The sequence below is a fragment of the Tupaia chinensis genome, unplaced genomic scaffold (genome assembly GCF_000334495.1).
Source record: "Tupaia chinensis unplaced genomic scaffold, TupChi_1.0 Scaffold144346_1, whole genome shotgun sequence".
Classification (NCBI taxonomy): domain Eukaryota; kingdom Metazoa; phylum Chordata; class Mammalia; order Scandentia; family Tupaiidae; genus Tupaia; species Tupaia belangeri.
This window is the reverse complement of record NW_006204205.1, coordinates 4,877,619-4,899,948: the sequence shown is the minus strand read 5'-3', so window position 1 is coordinate 4,899,948 and position 22,330 is coordinate 4,877,619. Positions and strand designations below refer to the sequence as shown.

The 22,330-nt window shown below is 38.2% G+C and overlaps 1 protein-coding gene across 3 annotated transcripts in view; it reads right to left on the bottom strand.

Annotated features, from left to right (window-relative positions):
* The window catches only part of FNIP1 (folliculin interacting protein 1), a gene marked incomplete at its 5' end in the record, with an annotated part of 96,307 nt that overhangs the window by 9,155 nt on the left and 64,822 nt on the right, over positions 1 to 22,330 (bottom strand). For 2 of the 3 annotated variants that reach the window (XM_014583572.2, XM_014583573.2), the window contains 5 exon segments: positions 2,651 to 2,848; positions 6,956 to 7,124; positions 8,658 to 10,077; positions 13,108 to 13,277; positions 14,640 to 14,786. In XM_014583572.2, the coding sequence (XP_014439058.1) occupies positions 2,651 to 2,848; positions 6,956 to 7,124; positions 8,658 to 10,077; positions 13,108 to 13,277; positions 14,640 to 14,786 (2,104 nt within the window). 3 annotated transcript variants of the gene reach the window in all.

The window sequence follows — 22,330 nt, the reverse complement described above, 5'->3', positions numbered from 1 at the left end:
GTATGCTTTTTTTCATAATGCTTACTTAAGCTAAAAATGCCTTAAGTGAAGAAGAAAATGTTAACAACAGAATATATGCATATGTAAAATATGTAAATACAATTTACCATAGTAACTTTTTTTAAGTATATAATTCAGTGGTTTAATGTGCATTCATAATGTTACAACCATCACCTCCATCCACTTCCAGAAAGTTTTCATGATCCCAAACAGAAACTCTTATACCTATTAAGCAGTAACTCCTCATTTCTTTCTTTCCCTCAAGCCCTGGTTACCATATTCTACTCTATGAATCTGCCACTTTGAGCTACCTCATATAAGTAGACTTATAGAATATGTGTCCTTTTGTGTCTAGCTTATCTCACATAACATAGTATTTTCAAGGCTCATCCATGCAGTAGAATGTTAAAATTTCATCCCATTTTCATGAGTGATTAACACTGTACATATTATACCACATTTTGTTTATCTGTTCATTTGTTAATGGTCACTTGCGTTACTGTATTTTTGGCTACTGTGAATAGTGCTGTTATGAGCATTAGAATACAATTATCTATTAAGTCCCTGGTTTCAGTTTTTATGATCATAAACACAGAAACAGAACTGCTGGATCATATGGTACTACTCTACTACACTTTTTTGGTTGACTTTTAGGAGTTCTTTACATAGTCTGGGTATCAATCGCTTTTCAGATACATAATTTACAAATTTTTTTTTTAATTCTCTGGGTTGTGTTTTCACTCTGTTGATTAGAAGTTTTAAATTTTGATGATGTCCAATTTATTTTTCACTTTCGTCATGTGTGAGTTTGGTATCACATTCAAAAACTCACTGCTATTCCTAATGTTATGAAGACTAGCCCCTAGTTTTCTCCTAAGTTTTATAGTTTTAGCTCTTAAGTTTATGTCGTGATCTATTTTGAGTTTTTTGGATTCCTTTTTATGATGCATGGCGGTGCATGTGTGCATGCGCATACACGAGGGAAAGTGGGGGAGGAAAGAAGTCTTGATGAGGTCTTGCCATGCCGTAATCTTCTTTCCCCACCCCTCCAGGTCTTCAGTATCCTGGGTGCCTACACATGTGCCCAGCTTGTTTTCAGGCTGACTTGGGGATCCAAACCCATGGTCAGTCATGTGGCTTCCAACACTGCAGTCCAATATACTAAAGACTGTGTCACGTGGTTGTGCTCACTATGAGTTCATTTTTGTATATGCCATTAGGTAAGGGTTCAACTTCATTCTTTTGCATGTGAATATCCAGTTTTCTTAACATTTTTGTTGAAAAGATCTTTTCTCTGTTCAATGGTTTTGTCAAAATTAACTTTATATGTGAAGATTTATTTGGGGGTGCTACATTCAATTCTATTAGTCTATATGTTTATCCCTATGCCAAAACAAACAAGGTGTGATAACTGAAGATTTGCATTAAGCAATGGGGCTGGCTTAGTTAGATATATAGTTACAAACCTTTTTAACTATGTCACAGTTCTAACAACAGACAGAAAGAACTATGGAAGTTGGAAATGGTGCCTTTGTTAAGAGGTTATGAGTATTACAAAGAAGGATCATTCAAAGTCCTAACATCACAATGAGAGTCCAGAATGCACTCACATTCTACCTGACTGCTGAAATCAGAATAAACAGACCTATACAAATCTTCTGTGTGCTACAACAAAAGCTAGCATGACAAAATGCCAGACTGGGTGGCTTAAGTAACCGAGATTTATATTCTCAGTTCTAGAGGCTAGAATTCCAAGATCAGAATGCAAGAATTGTTGGGTTCTAGTGAGTGCTCTCTGCCTGGCTGGCAGATGATTGCCTTCTTGTGACCTCATGTGGTGGAGAGAGAAAAATCTCTCTATCCTTATCTTATTAGGCCAATGATTCCATTATGAGGGGCTCCATCCTCAATATCTATTTTTATTTATTTTTTTGCCATATGACTTCTGTGCTTGCTGGAGAGAGAGAGTGACAGAGAGATAGAAAGTGAGAAATTACTCCCCACCAAAGGGGACGGCCACACCGCAATCCATTCTCCTTCATTTTCCTCCTGCACATGCAACTGACATAATTTTCAAGCCACCAAGGCCAGGTCTCAAACCACTGTCAGCCATGTGGCAGTCCAGTGCCTTAACCACCATGCCACTTACTGGCCTCAAATATATATATATATATTTTTTCTTAATTGCCAGAGGGCACATGTCCTCACCAGAGAGAGACAAAGAGAGAGAGGAAGAGAAAGAAAGAAAAGGAGAAAGGACTCCCCAGTGGGGTTACACTATAATCCCTTTCCTCTTCATTTCTCCATCTTGTTGGGATTTTGGACACACACACACACAGTTTTTCAAGACTCCAGGCCCAGTATTCAAACTATGGTCAGCCATGTGGCATCCAGCTTCTTTAACCAGTAGGCCACAGGACCTGTCCAAGACCTACTCTTAATTACCTCCCAAAAGCCCATACTGCCATATTTGGGGTTAAGGCTTAAACATATGAATTGGGGGGGAGGGTACAAACATTTAATCTGTAATACCTTCTTTCATAAAAACAATGGTGAAGCTAGCAGCAGGATTTAAGGCAGGCACGTACTAAGTAAAATTTAGTCAACCATCACAGCTCTCAAGATAATTTCCAGTTTTATACATACTTACAAAATTTGGAGACAAGTTATGCTTATAAAGTTGAAGAGTGGAATGAAGTAGGTTAGAAACAAGACTAGAAACCAACACTTCCTTTCCCAATTTATTATCAGTTACTCGTCTCTGGCTACTGGCCACTTGAACAGTCCATTTATCCATATCTGCTATAATACAGACAGCTTCTGCTATTGGTTCATCCAACACTGGATGCTGGAAAGAAAAGAAGAATTCATCTTAGGACAAGCAAATAGATTTTTTTCAAAGATAATGCTACTGGAATGAGGCAATGAAGAGACATTAAACAAAAAACAAGAAAAAAATATGAAGAAGCCAGACTATAACATAGCAGTAATGCAACTGAACCCACATGGGAAGGTCCCAGATCCATATACAAAGGTCTCCCTGTATATTCCACACTGATAGGGGCTGGGAATGTGTGTGATGAATCTCTTGAGAGTACCTGTCTCTCTCTTTTGCTCTGTCTCTCTCTGTGATGGAAGGAATACAAAAATAAAATATAATAACATTAAATTCTGACAGTTACTGCCAAAGAATCCTTGAGAGAGAAATGGAATAATTACTCTCACATTTGACAAAGTAACTGAGTGTTACTGAGTGTTAACCATGTGGCAAGCATTTGGAAGAAAGTGTTATATTAAAAGACCTAAACATTTTAAAAAAGTAAGGTAGGACTTAATCACACAAATAAGTCATTGAAAAGATTCTGTGCTATTTCAATCTGTCAGGCAATAATATGACACCTTGCAACCTATGTGTACTATAGTCTTCTATTTTATCATGGCCTATATCCAAAGTATAAATATAGCAGTATTATTATTATTATTATTATTATTATTATTACTCAAGGGCATATGTACTAGCCAGAAAGAGACAAAGGGAGAGGGAGAAAGTACCCCCCAATGGACATGGTTACATGACAAAATCTCCTCCATTTTTCCATCCTGTTGGGATCTGGGGACACATGTGCACATATGCCCAATTTTTCAAGATGCAGTGATGGGATCTGAACCTTGGTTGGCCATGTGAGATACAGCTCCCTTAATCATTAGGCTCCACAGATGGCCCTAAATAGAGCAGTTTAAAAGGGGACAAATTGACACACAAAATATGCCAGTTATATTTTTAAAAATTCAACTTTGTATAAAATAATGTGTTGGAAAAAGAACTAAAATATTCAAATAAAGCTCTTTACCATGAAGATTTCTGTAAAAAATATGAAGATTTCTGTAAAAAAATATGAAGATTTTTTACTCTGTGTATCTTCATATCGTCTGAATTTTTATCACAAGCATTTACCTAAATGATACCCGTACGTCAGCACTGTTCTGTATTAGAAAAGGTAAAGATCTCCTTCCACTGGTCAAATGGAAAGGTAGTAACAGGACTGAGACTAAAAGTAGCATTAGAAATACTCAGACCCGATGACCTTTCCTCTTTTGCTGCTGCTACAATTACACAGCTAAGAATGTAAGTTTGTTCTTGGACAAACCCTTGACGTCTTCAAAGAATATTCGTTTTCTCAGTTAATGAACTACTACTCTGAATAAAGCTGTTTCCTAACTGTAAAAAAGACAAAGACAACAGAGCTCTGATGACAGAGACTGAAATAAATATATCGATTAAAAAAAAAAAAAGATGTGTGACAGATGAGGCAGAAACTATTAATAAATGCTGGGGAATCAGAGAAGGGCAATAGTGGGATCTGTGTGAAAGGGAATTTCACAGTGGAAGGGACACAAATATGACACTGAAGTATGGATAAGCTGGCTGGTGAAATGGGAGGAGAATGAACATTCCTGGAGGAGGAAGTATCATGAGAAGGCTCAGGTATTGAAGCAGGTGCATATGGCTAAATTTGTGAGAAATTATACGGGGAAATTAGAAAGAGGAGAATGGGAAATAAAAAAAGCTACATTATGAAAATTTCCCATTGAGTCCTGAACTTGGTATTTGTTTTTCAGGAAATTATATTTAACTATTTCTTATTTATCTCTTGCCAAGAATATAACACTTTTTAAAAATTTGTTTGTTTTTATAACTTTTTTATTTAACTTTATTTATTTATTCATTTATTTTATTTTAATCTGACCAGAGAGGAGAGAGAGGGAGAGAAGGAGAGAGAGAGAGAGAGAGAGAGAGAGAGAAAGCAAACTACCAGGGCCGGGACTCGAACCATGGTCAGCCATGTGGGAGTCCACCACCCTTAACCACCGCGCCACCTGCTGGCCCCAGAATATAACAATTTTCTATTCCTTAACTTAAATATGAAAATATTATAATTTTATCAATGGTATGTATGCACATCTAAAAATGTAAGATATACTTTATATTTTAAAGAAAAAGACAGGAGTAAACATATATATTAATTTTAAGTATCTCTGTTGTTATAAGAGGAAAATAAGACAACAGGTATGATCAAATTACCAAGGTGGAACAATAAACTGTTACAGGCAGTGGTCTCTTTAGGAAATGAGAATTATAAAGGAGACAAAATAAAAGGGAAGAAAGCAAAGCAAGAAAAGTGAAAGGAAAGGGTAGAGGAGGAAAAGGACAGGAAAAGAAAGAAAAAGGTACTGAAATTAGAAAGGAAGGTGTAAAACTACCTGTAGAAAGTGCTAAAGAATATATACAAAAAATTAATAGAATCGAAGTTTACAAAACTCTGAAATCAAGATCAGGGATCAGCAGATGGCATAATGGTTGTATCACTGGATTCCCACATAGTTGACTACAGTTCAAGGCCCAGACCCTGTGGCTTAAAACTCATGCCAGACACGTGTTTGTATGCCCAAAATCCCAAGAGGAGACTAGAGGAGAAAGGACTGTGGCACGGCCATCCCTCCAGGGGTGATTTTCTGCTTTCTGTTTCTCCAGCAAGCACAGGCACCCTATAGCAAGAATCTCTTTTAAGGAAAAGAAAAAAATAAGCTGGGGGCGGCAGGTGGCGAGGTAGTTAAAGGTGCTGGACCCCCACGAGGCTGACTGCAGTTAAGAGTTCTGGCAGCTTCCTTTCCCACTTTCCCTCTCTCTCTCTCTCTCTCTTACTTTCCCTCTCTAGTAGAATTTTAAAAATAAAGTCAAATAAAACAATTCTTAAAAAAAAAAAAAAACCAAGATCAATACAAATAAACTGTAATTCTCAATATAAGCAATTATTAATCTGAAAATAAAATTAAGAAAATATATATTGAGCATCCCTAATGCAAAAATTCAAAATGCTCCAAAATTTATTTAGTTTTAAGGTTACCCATTTATTTCTTGAGAGAGAGAGGGAGAAAGGACAGAGAAGAGAGAAGCGGGCACACCCAGCAGGGTCCTCCAGCCTCTGTCATCCAGGATCATGGGCATGGAGTTGCCTGGCATGTACAGAGAGACCTCAGAATGTGAAACCAGGACCTTTCCATGTAAGCACCAGCATTAGAGAGTACTGTATTGCCACTGCACCATGGTTGGCCTAAAATCGGAAAATTTCTGAGTGCTAAAATGATATCACAAATAGAAAAGTCCACATCTGACTGCATGTGATGTAGCACAGTCAAAATGTTTACCTTCACCAGGGACAAGCAGGCGGCATGGTGGTTAAGATCCCAAATTTCTAAATAGCCAACCGTCGTTTGTGTCCCAGACCTAGTGGTTTGGAAAGTCACACTGGAAGCGTGTGTGTGTGTGTCCCCCTAACTCCCAGGAGAAGAATGGAGGAGAAGAGACTGCGGTGTGTCCATCTCCCCTAGGGGGTGATTTCTCACTTTCCCTCTCTTTGTCTCTCTCTGGTAAGCACATGTGCCCTATGGCAAAAACGTGAACAGAAAATAATAAAATAAAAATAAAAATTACCTTCGCCCTATGTGTATAGGCTATATATGAAATACAAATAAATTTTATGTTAGACTTGGGTCCCAGTCCCAATATATCTCATTATATATGTGTAAATATTAAAAAAATCCAAAATCTGAATTCTGGTTCCAAGCATTTTGAATAAGGGATACTCGATCTGTAATTTGATTCATATTTAAACATTCACAATTCTTGATAGTGTAAGCAATTTAGTCGATGGACATCTATGAATACATAAAGTATTTTCTATATTTCAGACTCCCATTTGGATAGTTCTCTGAAATTATCTACTTGTTTTCACAGTGATGAGGACAAAGATGCAGGGGCTGTATACAAACTAATTAATTAAGAGAAAATGATCGTGTTATATAGTGAAATGTGACCAAAAATACAAAGGTCATTCTACATTCTGCTGGCTAACAGTTTGTCCTAATAAATTGAAGATCAGTGAAGGTCACTCACCTGCACAGCATGAGACAAATCTGAGACCAGACACTGACGGAGTCTCTCATCACTCCCAATTCCTTGAAGAACAAAGTCAGGCACATAAGATGAGCAGTAGCCACCTAGCAAGGACCTCCCAAAGTTGGCAATGTTAGGCTGAACAGCACTCACTTCAACTAACTTTGACCTGGAAGAAAGGTCCCCAAAGAAGGCATAGATAATTAGTAATAAACATATTTTATCAGTTAAAAAAGTTTGCTAATTCTCCTAGTCCATATTTTTTAGTATCATTATTTTCTACAAAATATACTCAGGGTAAAATCATCCTTAAATGGAAACTGATACTTGTTCAATCAGACCCCCAAATACTCCTCCTTATCTAGAAAAGAAGGTCTAATGAACAACTTTATAATGAAATGAGCATAGTCTTTCAAAACTGACTTAAGCAAAGCTATCCCTTATGTTTATAGTACACATTTTTTTTTTGGAGAGGTTTTTGCTATAGGGAGCATGCGCTCACCAGACAGACAGAGAGACAGAAAGCAAGAAATCACCCCCTAGGGGGGATGGCCACGCCACAATCCCTTCTCCTCCACTCTCCTCTCGGGATCTTGGGCACACATGCACACGTGCCCGGCATGAGTTTTATAAGCCGCCAGGTCCGGGACGTGAATCACCAGCGACATAGCCATTACACTAACTGCTGGTCCCTATAGTACACATTTTTTGAGAAACTGTTTTGCTATATGGCACGTGCGGAGAGACAAAGAGACAGAGAAACGGAAAGTGAGAAATCTCCCGAGGGAGGATGGCCACACCACAGCGCCTTCTCCTCTATTCTCCTCTCAGCATTTTGAGCATGCACACACACACGTGCACCCAGCATGAGTTTTAAGCCACTGGTCCAGGACTTGAACTGCAGTTAACTATGTGGGAGTCCAGTGATGTAACCACTACACCATCTGCTGGTCCCTACAGCATATTCTTAATACAGTCACTTAATGAAAACCATTATCCCAAACAAAGTAGCTAAATACACTTCACGTGTCCAAAGCCAGGTGTATAATACTTTGCAAGCATGGATCGTCTCCTTATAAATCTGACCCAGGGTATATACTACCTGTTTTACTCCTAGTCTTGGCCACTCTATTGCTAAGGGTCACTTCCTATTTTCTCAGTAATTACCCACCTCCCCTTTCAGAGAGAGAAAAATTTTTGCTGTAGAGCATGTGCGTTCATGGAGAGATAGAGAGAGACATAGAGTCAAAGTAAGAAATCGGAGGCATAGCCATGCCACAATCCCTTCTCTTCCATTCTCCTCTCAGGATTTTGGGCACGCATGCACATGCAACTAGCGTGAGTTTTAAGCTGCCAGATCCAGGATTTAAACCACAGTTGACTACATGAGAGTCCAGCAACATAACCATTACATCATCTGCTGGTCCCAGTAGTTACCTCTTCCTAACTGCCAGGCCCATCATAGGCACTCTCTTGGAGTATAATTCACTCTTAAATGGCTTGAAAATTCCTGAACTGTAAAGAATGTTTCTGGAGTGCTTGTGAGCCTTAGTTTTCAAACCTTCCTATGAATAAACGCACATAATAAAAGAAAATTTGTTTCTTCTTTCACATGAGCTACTACCAACCTTCAGAAACCATCTAAACAAAAGAAAGGCACATGCTTATGCAGGGTCTATTAAAGTGAAAACTTCCTACTTACCCAGGAAAAGGTATCTCATCCTCTTCTGTCCAGTCTTCTTGTTCTCCTCCATAGTAACTGCTGACTTGTCTAGCTATATCATGACCTGTGTCTTCACTTTCACTGTCCCCAAGGGCACTATCTGAACTTTCATTTCTTGGAATGTCCCATTCGGTTCCTACAGCAACTTTTTTCTCTGTACTCTCTTTATCCCCATGGGGGACAAGAATGGAGAGTGTATTTCTTTGGTCCTGCCGAGAAAAGCAGGTTTTACATAAATCTTGGTGAACTGTTCCTATACATTTACAAAATTCATTGTTCTGTTTGCTACTTTTTGTACAAAGTCTTTTTGAAAACTCTGACATACAGCAATGTACTTTGCTGTTTATACTTGTTTTGACTGGAACATCATCAATAGTCCTGGTTTCAATTGAGTCATCATTAAAATATTCATCAAATAAGCTCATGCTTTCGGGGTCTGTATGATTCCAACAGGAAGGTTCACAAGACTGTCCAGAAATCATGTTCTGCATATCAGGCTCTTCAGATTGGTCCTTAGTTGTCTGTTTAGTTTCTTGATGCTGATCAACAGCCCCTCTTTCTTCCTTCGGTGGTTTGGTTTGATGCCTGGTAATCTGATCTACCACTGCCTGACTGCGAAGTTCAGTATCTGAATCAGGTGACATAGAATCCCCAATTAGGAAAGTAACCTTTGCCTGGGTTGCCTCACAAGAAAATGTAGCAGGCACATTCTTATCTGGAGGTTTTTTTTCTACAACCATTCCCATGGATCTCTTTGTTTTGTCCGTGTGTCCATCTGAATCCAGCAAGTCCTCATTCATCCATGTCTCCCCTGCTGGCTCTAAGCCTGACTGTGACAATGCACATGTGTCTACTGAAGCAGATCCTGGGCAAACAACTGACTCTAACTTTGTGTCAAGGCAAGTTCTTAATTTATCTCTGTGCTGTTTAACATCAACGGCATCTTCTTCTTGGCAGTCAGAAGTAGAAATCATTTGGCACTCATCTGAAATTCCTACTAACTCCTTCGAGCTGTTTTGAATATCTTCTCTCTCCTGTCGTGAAACATTCTCTATATTTTGTCCAAGAAGTGGACGACTGCAATATTTACAGTTACAATTAGGAGTTCTTGTTTCTTCTGACTCTTTAAAGATCAAACTGCTTTTGTTTCTATGCATTGTAATAAGCACATACTCTGATTCTTCTATTTCGCCTTTCTCTAAAGTGGTAGTAATTACTGTGCCTGGCATAACAATGGCTTCATCTTCTCCATTTTCTAAAAGATGAGTTTCTTGAAGTTCAGAGCATCTTATGAAATAAGTAAGAAAATAAAGCAGCCTCTGGACCATGTCTTGTCGTTTGCCAACTACCACAGTCCTCGCTAACCGAACAGGAGAGCCAATAGCGCCATACAGGTCTCCTGCAATGGAAAAACATCAGTAAGTGGACCTATCTTTACTAACACTGCTAAGCAAGCTATTTCAATTGTCAGAATTATACTTATTGTATGAGGGGCAGTTCAGGTTTTACTCTTACTTCTTTAATAGGTAAATGACTATTCAGGAGAGCAGAATGAGATGAATGGTCTTAAATCAAAGAGAAATTTGAATGAAAGGGATTTTGGGAATCAGCAATTGGTGTAATGGCTATGTCGCTGGACTCCCATGTAGTCTACTGCAGTTCGAGTCTTGGACCCATGGCTTAAACTAACGCTGGGCCCGTGTGCCTATGTGCCCAAGATCCCAAGAGGAGAATGGAGAAGGGATTGCGGCATGGCTACCCCTCTTGGGGGATGATTTCTCACTTTGTTTCTCTGTCTTTCTGGTGAGCACAAACACCCTATAGGAAAACCTCTCCAAAAAAAAAAAGAGAGAGGGAGAGAGAGAAAGGGATTTTTAGTTTTCTACTTGAACAGCTTTTGTGATTCTGAAACCTCAAGCGAAGAATCAATTCTGAAAGTCACATTTACTAATATTAGGTTATCAAGAAAGTCATGACACATTTTTTCTATGTTCTTCTGTGCAAAAATGCTCATGACTTTCCGAACAACTCTGTAATATTCCCTGTGCCAGCCCTCAGGGGAGCACTTTTATCTGGATGGAGAAGTATTGCCTGAACTATGTACACAAGGATTCTGTAGCTGATTCAGTACAGACAAGAGCAAGCACAGTATCTACTGGTAGGCAACCGGGGGAAGGAAGCAGTGTTGAAATAGAGTAGAGCTGGAGTGGTCCAATCACACAGTCAACTATTTCTTATTTACATCATATCCCTGAACCTTGTACTGTTGCTGCCCTAGCCAGGCCCTCACAACATCACCTCCTATTCTTTTTTAAAAGCTTATTTCCCCTTCAATTCTCTTGAGGGTTAGGTACTAAGGATAGGCCAGAAAGAGCAAGAAGAGAGACTAATCCATACTAAGAGGAAGGGAAAGAACAACATGTTTAGCTAAATTTATTTAAAATTTTCTAAGTTGTCAATATGTACATTTATAACCCTCTGTTTTTACTTTATAAAACTCCACACTTATAAAGAATTTTAAGTAGGTCTCAAATAAATACATGTTGCAGACAGTGGCTAAGACACTGACTCAAATATTGCCATGCCACTATTCAAAACTACTCCCCAAATTCCCACTAATTACCAAATAAGTTAAAACTGCTTTGGCATGGTAACCCACTCATTCCTGGTCCCACTTTACTTTTCCAGCCTTATCTTTTTTGTAATTACCCTTTTTCATCTTTATTCACCCACTTAAAGCCCCTTTTAAACTGGACTACTTAAACTGGGACACTGAATAGCTCTGCACTTTTAAAGTTAGACTCCTTTATTCATGTGTTGTACTCTCCTTTTCCTCTGTAACTCTGCTTGTTCAAAGCTTTTCAACCAAGCATCCTCACTTGGGCAAAAGTATGCTTCCTTACTGTGTTTCTATTGAACTTTTCATTTTTCTTATAGTCCTTTGAATGATCATTTTGTCTACATACATATTACCTACAATATTAGACCATCAATTTCTTGAGGGCAAGGACCAAATCATTCATCTTTATATCCTCCAAAGAAAGTTCTTGTCATAGAGCCTTAGATACTTTATGCACCAACAAATGATTGTTGAATTGAAAATAGGCTTGAAGTATCTAAACAACAACAAAAAACTACTGAATTACTTAAGTTTATATCTGTGCAATGAAATCTATCCACCATTAAATGAACTGTTAATACATACAACATAGGTGAATCTCAATTATACTGAGTGAAAAAATACCAAAAAAAAGTATAATTTTATTTATTTAAAACTCTAGAAAATACAAACTTATCAGCAGTGACAGACAGCAGAACAGTGCCTGCTTTTCTTAGAGGAAGAAGAACAGGGAGGGTGGGAAGGCAATAGGAGGAATCGATTACAATGGGGTGTGAGGAAAGTTTTGAAAGTAATTGTATGTCCACCATCTTGATTATGGTGATGATTTTAGAAGCATGTATCTGTATCTTTATTTAAATATATCAATGTGTATATAAAAACTTATCAAATTGTATCCCTTAAATATGCATTTATTATATGTTAAGTATAATTCAATAAAGCAGGGGGAATAAAGAAGGGAAGGAAGGAGGAAGATATGAGGAGTGAGGTTGGTTACCTGAGTGGATAAACTACAAGACAATCAGCCTGCAAGCTTAATTACCAGAGCAACCTAAGGGAGTTTCTACTAGGTAACCAAAAGGTTCTCATCTTATTTTTCATTACCTAATAGTAATGGAGTAAAAGTAATAGCAGCTACATTTACCAGACACTGGCCCTAATTACCTTATAGGTATTGTCTCATTTAATTTTAACCATTTTTCAAGGTCTGTACTATTAGTATGCCCACCAAGAAACTACAATTCAAATGTACCATGCTTGACTCCACAGCCCATGCTTTTAAAACCATGCTACACTGCCTGCCCCCTAATGCCTATGAACTTATCAACTATCTACCTCTCCTTTGTTACCCATTATGTAGTGGTGCCTAGCTCTGAGGGAAACATAGTTCAAAATCACTCATCAAACAAATAAAACAAAACAAAAAAGTGGCACAATAGCAATCAATTTAATCACCTGCTTCTCTTTTAGCCAGATTTATTCTAGCTATTACAGATGACAGCTGATCCCTTCTTTCTAGGCCAAGCACCTAACACAAAGTACAAACATACAAAGCATCCTAACATTACTAGTAAAGCAGTTATCAGCCTGCTCCTCTTGCTCCACACACGGTTTTCTATAAGAAGAGATATTAGATAAGATGGGAAGATAGAACCTTTAGCACACATGAAAGGATGAGTACAGGAGTGACGCTTTAGAATGGAGGAGGTGAAGAAGCGCATTTACTTATTTTTGTTTTCCTTATAAAATAATTCCAAAAAGTTACACAAGAGTCTAAATGAAATACATAAGGATTTTCAGATTACATACCCAGTTGTGCCCAAAGTGGGTTATATGGATGAGTCTTTGCCAACATGTCCACACTCTGAGAGGAATGTTTTTCTAAAAATATTTTTATGGGTGGTTGCCCATTTGGCATGACAGTTGGAACCCAGGCAAGATGATTGGTCAAAACTGCAGTAATGAGAGCTGGCAAGAATCTGAAAACAAAATGCATCCTATTAGATTCCAATTTGCCTTAATGAACCCTTAGATAAAATGTAGTGACAGAATAAGCAAAAGATACTCTTATGTGGCCAAAAAAGGAGAGCAGGAAGGAAAATATAGGTATACCAATCAAATGAAAATATAAGTTAATAAAATGTTTTGGTTGGAACAGTTACAGAAAATCCTCACAATAAGGAGAATATTCACAAGGAGCTATTTCAGATTGTAATTTTGAAAAGAGAATGCCATTTTACTTGAATAACTATGGATTCTTTTCAATGTTTAACCTACACAGTTCATTAATGAATCAACCAGCAGGTCTTCCATTTCCAAATTAATAGGAAAATGAAGAAAAGTATTAGCATACTTTACTACTAGAATAAAATCATCTGAATACTCATCTGGATTCCCAAACTTGATGAACAGTTAGAAGGAAAAAATGCGGTCAAATGTCATTAAAAATGTATCACCAGAGGGCCAGAGCCGTAGCACAGGGGCCTTAGTGCTATACACTGGGAGCCAGATCACACACGGCTAAATGCGGTTCAAATTCTGGCCCCAGTGCCTTAAAAAATTTGCTTCATGTGTGTGCATACATGCATATGCAAAATCCTGATGGGGTGGAGAAATAGAAGAAAAAGGATTACAGTGTGATCATACACCATTTGGGGTGCTTTCTTTCACTCTCTCTGGTGAGCACACCCACTCTCTGGCAATTAATAAAAAAGAAAAAGTATCATTGAAATCCTAGCATTTCTTTTTTTTTTTAACCTCCTTTCTATGAACTTGTCATAAGTGAATAAAATTCACCAGAAGTGGGAATCCTCAGAGTTCTGTTAGCTGTCAGGAATTTTAATTTAAAACATAAAGATATTTTTACTGTCTTTCATTCATAAGGTTCTGTGGCACTCCCTCACACTCCATATCATTTCATTATCTTTAAAAGTGTTTTTATTATAAATAAGAAGAAATACTTTCAAAGATATGGATGATTCTTCCAGTTTCTTATTTAGTTTGATCCCAACATGGATATCTAATTGTACTAAATAACACACACACAGGTTAGCTACATGCCTGGTGGTTAAGGCAGTTAGATCACACATGACTAACCACATGGTTCAAGTCCCAGACCATGTGGCTAGAGAAACACCCTGTGCGTGTGTGCATGTGTGCACCTGTAGACCCAGAATTCTAAACGGCGGAAGAGATGGAGAAAAGATTGTGCTGGTCTATTCCCCTGGGCAGTGCTTTCTCCTGTCCCTCCCTCTCTCTCTGGCAAGCCCATGTACCCTCTAGCAATAAATAAATAAACAATACATATGTATAAATTCAAATATAAATAAAGTCAGCCATACTGATTTTTAGAAGCATTCTCCATTAGAAAACTGAACTCCTTCATGAAACGATAGCAAAGTTGGTTCTTTTCTGGAGTCCCCGACATCATTGTAAGCCAGACAGGCTCTCCAATCCGTGGCATTGTATAAAGATTACAAATTGTTGTTCTAAAAAGAGGAAAACACATTATGAAACTTACAACTCTCAGAATTACATAACCTTAAAAATAAACTTTAGGTTGCCAGCTTAGGCCTTGCACCTAGGTTATTAAGGCTTTTAAGAACAGACAATGAACTAATTCTTTCCATGTCATCAGCACTGTACCATGTGAAATGTTCTGTACACAGCCTGAAAATAGGTTGTTTCTGGTGTTGGCTTTACCCACTCTGGCCTATGCCCTATAGTAAATTATCTCCCTACTTTAAACTTCATATCTCTCTACTGTATGACTGTATGATGGGACTAGATAATTTCTAAAGCCACTTGCACTTCTAAACTTTATAGTATAGGCCACATTAAATATGAACAAATAATCCATGCCATATACAAAAGAAAAATATTCCAAGTGGATAACAGGTGCCTACCTACCAACCAACAATAGCTTATCTGAATCATTTTGTTGCCTATTCTGGGGTATGATGAGGCCTATTCTGATGGACTACACATGTCCCACTGGGGGGCTGCTTTCTTCCTCTCCTCGCCCTTGCCAGTTCACATGCCTTCTGGTATTTAAAAAATAAATAATGAAAGAAAAAAGAAATAACAGATACAGGTAATTCTAGTGAGTTCTGAGAAACGCATAAAATCATTACTAAAAAATAAATTGGAGAGAAACCACTGGTAAAAATTAAAATTTGAGATTTCATAAAATTCTACAAGAAAAAACTTATACAGTAACTGAAGTAGAGTAGAGGAAGCTATAGGTCATAATGTCACAGATGGGACACGGACAAAGAGGAGATAATTTGCCCCATTAAAGTAAGAGGAGGGCCAGGACATATTCTTGGTAAAGTAAGTGGTAGAAGTTAAAGATATAGGACTGAAAATGGAGACTAACTCAATCAAAAGTGGTTGGTATTAATATCCCATGGGAGATGAGGAGACAGAGATTGGTGGGAGGGGAGGGGGATTTAAACATGTTCCCTGAAGGGAAGATATAAAAAGGTTGAGAAACATGACTCCAAAATGAAAGTCTCCAGTCAGAAGATTATGCACAGAACTTCCAACCTACTATTTGGTATTTCACTCTCAACGATGATTGAGCAACCAAAAACACGGTATTTAAAGTCTCTGAGGTGAGACAAAGAGGCAGAACAGAAAGAACACACAAATACAGATACAAAACGACTTCAGAGGTAACTGAAATGATGCACAAAACACAACTTTTAAATAAAACCCTAATCTACATTCTTAGATAACATGACTTTAAGAGAGATTTTTGCTATAGGGTGCATGTGCTCACTGTAGAGAGAGATAGGGATGGAAAGTGAGAAATCACCCCCTGGGGGCATGGCCACGCTGCAATCCCTTCTTCTCCATTCTCCTCTCAGGATCTTGGGCACGCACGCACAAGCACTTGACATGAGTTTTAGGCTGCCGGGTTGGGGACTTGAACTGTGGGCACGCACAAGCACTTGACATGAGTTTTAAGCTGCCGGGTTGGGGATTTCAACTGTGGTGAATATGTGGGAGTCCAGTAACGTAACCATTACGACAATCTGCTGGTTCCAGAAGATCTATTTTTAAACAAAAAGATTATCTGAGGGGCTAGCAGATGATGTAGTGACTACATCGCTAGACTCCCACATCCCACACGGTAGACTGCTATTTGAGTACTGAACCGGGTAGCTTGAAAATCACACAGGGTGCATGTGTTACCCAAGATTCCAACAGGAGAATGGAGAAGAAAGGACTGTGGCATGGCCATCCCCCCTGGGGAAGGTTTCTCACTTTTCCTCTGTGTGTGTTTCTCTCTCTCTGGTGAGCACACATGCTCTAACGCAAAAACTTCTTTAAAAAAAAAAAAAAAAAGAGAGATAATCTGAAAACAATAAAGTATTGAAGATTTGCTAAAATGTAAAAACACAGAAGACACAGGAAAGCAAGTAAAATAATACAGTCAGAAAAACAGAAAGAGAAGCAGCACAGAAGATCATAGCAAAAGTGCTTGTTTACAACAAAAAGAATACCAGGGGAAAAAAATAAAATAAATTATCAAAGAAAATGAAAACTTGGGAACCAGCAGTTAGCATAATGGCTACGTCGCTGGATTCCCACGTAGTCGACCGCGGTTCGCGTCCCAGACCCGGTGGCTTAAAACTCACGCCGGGTGCGTGTGCTTGCGTGCCCAAGATCCCGAGAGGAGAATGGAGGAGAAGGGATTGCGGAGTGACCATCCCCTCTGAGGGGTGATTTCTCGCTTTCTGTCTCTCTCTGTCTGGTGAGCGCACACACCCTGTAGCAAAAATCTCTCAAAAAAAAAAAAAGAAAAGAAAATGAAAACTTTACCATAGCTGAAGGACTGGTGAAGGATAGTGCTATAACTGTACTTAGGGAATAATGAACTAAAGGATAGGCGTAAAACTCCTATCATGGCAGACAATACATATCTAAAATTGATAAGTAAAAAATCGGGACCAGCAGTTAGCATAATGGCTATGTCACTGGACTCCCACGTAGTCAACTGCAGTTTGAGTCCCGGACCTGGTGGTTTAAACTCACACTGGGTGTGTGTGCGTGCGTGCCCAAGATCCCCAGAGGAGAATGAAGAAGGGATTGCGGCAAGGCCACCCCTGAGGGGTGATTTCTTGCCTTCTACCTCTCTTTCTGACAAGCGAACATGCCTTATGTCAAAAAACCTCTCCAAATAAATAAATAGCACCATCAAGTATACTATTTAACAACATGGAGGTAAATAACAAAAGAAACGAGTACCAGTTAAAAGAGAATGTTTCCAGAAGAATGGAGGATGGGTAAGAAAGGGTAAAATTCATTTATTTTTCATTATTAACCCTTTTCAGAATTTGTATTTGTTTCTTAACCATGTACATATACTTTGTAAGAAAAAGAAATAATGTATCCATACATGAATAAGCTGATCACTTAGCATCTTCCATCTCATTTTTTCAACATAATTTCTTCAGCATATTAGTATCCACTGTAAATCTGTGTGTTATGGGCCAGAACCAGATCACTAACACTGGTAAATGTATCTATTGGGGATATCTGCTTTAGTGTTTAAGTGTTAAAGGACACGTGCTATGACTGGAGTTTCTTGAGTGCACAGAAGGCAAAGACATTATTACACAATAGTGCTCTCACTGTATACAACTGTGTCTGTGTTCAGAGAGTGAGAGGCTCTAGTTGGAAGGGAACTGTGGACATGATTTAGTTTTCTTTGGGATGCATGAAGTCTAAGTAAAAAATCTAAGAATCCCATCTTTGCTAGGCATCAATGCTAATGAAACATGATTGTTATTTCTTGTTTCTTTAGGTTTCAGGGTTTCCATATACATGTGAGTAATTTCCTCCTTCTTCTCAACCACTAAAAATTAATGATGAGGGGCCAACAGGTGGTGTGGTGGCTGGAGCACTGGACTCCCACATGGTGGGACCGCGGTCTGAGTTCGGGACCTCGTGGCTTGCTTTCTCTCTTACCCTCTGTCTCTGGTCAAATTAAAAAATAATAAATAAAAGTTAAATAAGTAATTATTTAAAAAATTTTAGTAATCAGATCTCAAAAACCCTACTTTACTAGAGTATGTATTAATTTTTAATAATCACCTAATTTAACAATTAAACATGGTCTAGTCTCATCATTTGTAATTATTTTCGATAAAGTCCAAGCAGACATGTAACGATTCCTAAGGTAAATAAAGGATTAATCAGGTTCCTGTGAGCCTGATCACACTTTGTCAACCCATTGGTACATAACTCTGTTCTTACGTGGGTCTCTGTATAAAGTCTCCTATTTACTATAGACTGCTAACTCACAGTACTGAGCTCATGACCAATAGCACTCACCCCTGAATGCACCTTATCCACACATGTACTATCTTCCGTAAGGCACATCACACCATTCTTGTACTTAAGAACATTAGAAAGCATTTTAGCAGTATACTTGGTAGCCATTTTTTTGCAGCAAAAACGCTAGCAGAAAGGACAAAAACGTGAAAAACCTGGCACTAAATGAATGTCAAAAATGGCGCCTGTTTACAGTATGAGAGTTGAAACAAGGCGGCAAAACATCATCTTGTCTGACCTAATCTGGGAACATGCTCATCAGGTGACTAAAATTCTTTACTGCTTTTGCATGTCGATAAATTACCTCAAAAGTACTCTATATTTTTGGGTCACAAATTTTAGTGAGTAGGTGACTTTTCAAATACAAAACTTCAAAAATAACGAGGATTAACTGTATATGTTAAAGTACTTCTACAGGCAGACATCTTAATAAATTATAACAGCTTAGAAAGTATTTTTTAAATATTTTAAGAATACTTAAATGACTGATAATCTTTCAGGTTTACAAAAGTGATTTAAGTTAAAAAAAATCAAACTTTATACAAAAGAGAAGACACACTGTCAATGAATTTGTAAGTCACATATGCTGAAAATATCAAGCAATCTTGGAATTCTAATTCTTTGCTGTTTGCACTACTCAATACCAGAGCAACTGGCTCACAGGTAGTTAATAAATAAATTTCTAAAACAAAACAAAACAAAAACCTGTTTATAACCTAAGAGTTAGGTCAGCATTCTGTTAGGAAGGAGTCTTATGACAATATTTACTATTCTGGTAGCCTCAGCTGGATCTATAATGACAGTGTTTCCTCAGAGTCCAAGTAGAGACATTTGGCCTTCTGCCACAAAGCTTGTGACTGCAGAAAAGATACTGTCCATCCAACAGTGTAACTAACAGTTCCAAGTACAAGGGCAAAGATTCATTGCCTTGTAACACTGCAAAATGTGATTCTCAAAAAGAATCATGGAAGATTCTTTTAGCAAATAAGCAGAAAGAATGGTTGAAAACATACATTTATAATAATTCTAATGCAAGCAAAGTCAACTAAGTGAATAAAACCATAAAAATAAAAAACAGAATTATCAACAGAATATCTGACCACTTGAACTTGGCTCCTGTGGCTGTGGCTCCAGGAAGCCCCCACCACCGCCCACCCCCTTACCCTGCAAGGCAGTCCTCAGAATGCTCAGATCCCTAGTTGACCTAGAACACCAAGTGCACACACTCAAGATCCTGCGGAGCTGAAAACTGGGGAATGGGGATTGGCATAAAGACACCCTGTCGAGGGTTCCTATATCTCTCTCTCTCTCACGAACTAAACAGACTTTAAAGAAAAGAAAGAGAAAAAAAATTTTTTTAAAGAATATCTGACCACTCATGGCACATTTCTTTTAAATTAGAGGCATGAAATCTACTTCAGGATAAATAATACCCTTAAGAATCTTATGTTACACTTTGAGGACAAACAGTTAGTGTAATGGCTATGTCACTGAACTCCCATGTAGTTGACCGCAGTTCGAGTCCTGGACCCGGTGGCTTAAACTCATGCTGGGCATGTGTGCATGCATGCCCAAGATCCCAAGAGGAGAATAGAGAAGGGACTGCAGCGTGGCCATCCCCCCTGGGGGGGTGATTTCTCACTTTCTATCTCTTGTCTCTCTCTGTCTTTCTGGTGAGCACATACATCCTATAGCAAAAACTTCTCCAAAAAAAAGAATCTTATGTTATACTTTCAAGCAAACTATAGATTAATTAAGAAAATGACAAGATTGCAACATTTCATACTTCTCAAATACTACATATATTCATGACAGAAGCATATGTTATAAGTTCCTGGTAGAGCTACCACTCTAGCATTTCTTTTTCCTCTCTTATTTTCTCTCTTCTCTCCCTTTTTTTTTCTTTTCTTTTTGGTGAGTTAAGTAGTTAAGGTCCATGTTCCAGCTATGTAAAGGGCATATGCATGGGGCTAAATGAAAATACATCCAGCAGAGAACTATTCCAAACTATAAGGAATACATAAATAACCAATTTACTCAGCTGATAATCAGTTGGCTTATCAGGATATAATCATGTCTTGCTTTAAAACACAAGACTTTCCCACTTGCCATATACAATCTCTCTCAAGAAGCAGAAATTGTTCATAATCTCAATGCAAAATTTCTTTTAAATGCTGACTCTGAGTTCCTTGCTAAGTGTCACACAAACACACTAAAGACAAAGCTAATGGGTATACCAAGCATAATAGCAGCACAGAGGTAAGGTACAGACTGATCATTTTCCCCCAAGAAATAAAAGTTAAAGCCAGTTATTCAATTTTTTTAAGAGAAATTTTTACCATATGGCAAAAACTGGAGAGAAAAGACAGAAAGTGAGAAATCACTGTGTGGGGGAGGAAAAGGTAGGAATGGCTACGCCACAATCCCTTCTCCTCCATTCTCCTCTTGGGATTTTGGGCATGCACACACAAGAACCCAGTGACAGTTTTAAACTACTAGGTCCAGGACTTGAACTACAGTCGACGTAACCATTATGTCATCTGCTGGTCCCTAAGCCAGTTATTCAAAAAGAGTAGGTGAAATGTAGATGTTAGATCCTAGATCTATTGATCTGAACTGCAGGAGTTTATGAACGAGTTGTCATTGTGCTTGTCTAGTAGCCAACTCAGTACCCAAATGGCTTTTTTTTTTTGACAGAACAGCTTTATGATATAAGTTCCAAACAAAAGTCTAGAACAGTTTGAAAACTGAATAAAGTTTCAATTCTATTTCAGCTTAAAGTGTTCTTACATAAAAATATTGGTTACAAAATATTGAGACTTCTGGGGCCAGCAGGCAGAGTGGTGGTTAAGGTGCTGGACTCCCACATGGCTGACCACAGTCTGAGTCCTGGACCTGGCAGCTTGAAAATCACAATAGGTGAATGTACATGCATACCCAAAATTCCAGGAGGAGAGTAGAAGAGAAGGGATTGCAGTGCAGCTTTTCCTCCAGGGAATGATTTCTCACTCTCCCTCTGTCTCTCCAACAATCACACGTGCAAAAACCTAAAAAAAAAAATTTTGACTTCCAATTTTAGTTCTGACACATGTAAAGAGCTTGACATGTATAAAGCTTGAAAGTCATCATTTTCATTCCAATAAGAAAAACCTGAAGAAACTGAAAATATCAATTATTTTCTCAGTCACAACACAGAACTGAGATCAGAGGGAAAACCATCATGCTGAAGACTGGTAAATACAGAAAATCAAAACTGAGATTAGCTTACCTGACCAAAGAAGCCTCTAGCATCAATAAATAACTACTGGGGACTATGAATTAGCTTTCAGTGACAAAGACTCTTGGAGGCCCAGTCCTAGGGAGTCTCCTACATGTTTCTTGGGTACCATTAGATTTGCACGGTAAAAATCAGCCAAATATTTCTTTGAGTTTTGGACAAAGGGAATGTGAAAGTAATAATTTGGAAACAATACCTAGATCATTCTCTAAAACAAAGATCTAATGCCAAGAAAAATTTTACCATAGCTTTATCTGATCTGAGAAAGGAGCATTTATAGAACTCTGATTTCCATGAGCTTTCCAGGCTCACCTATGGTGAGGGGAAAAGAGTAAAAAGTGTTTCTGAAAAGCACATCCCAGAAACTCAGGCTGAATAAAACCTCAGATTTGATCATAAGGTTATAGAACT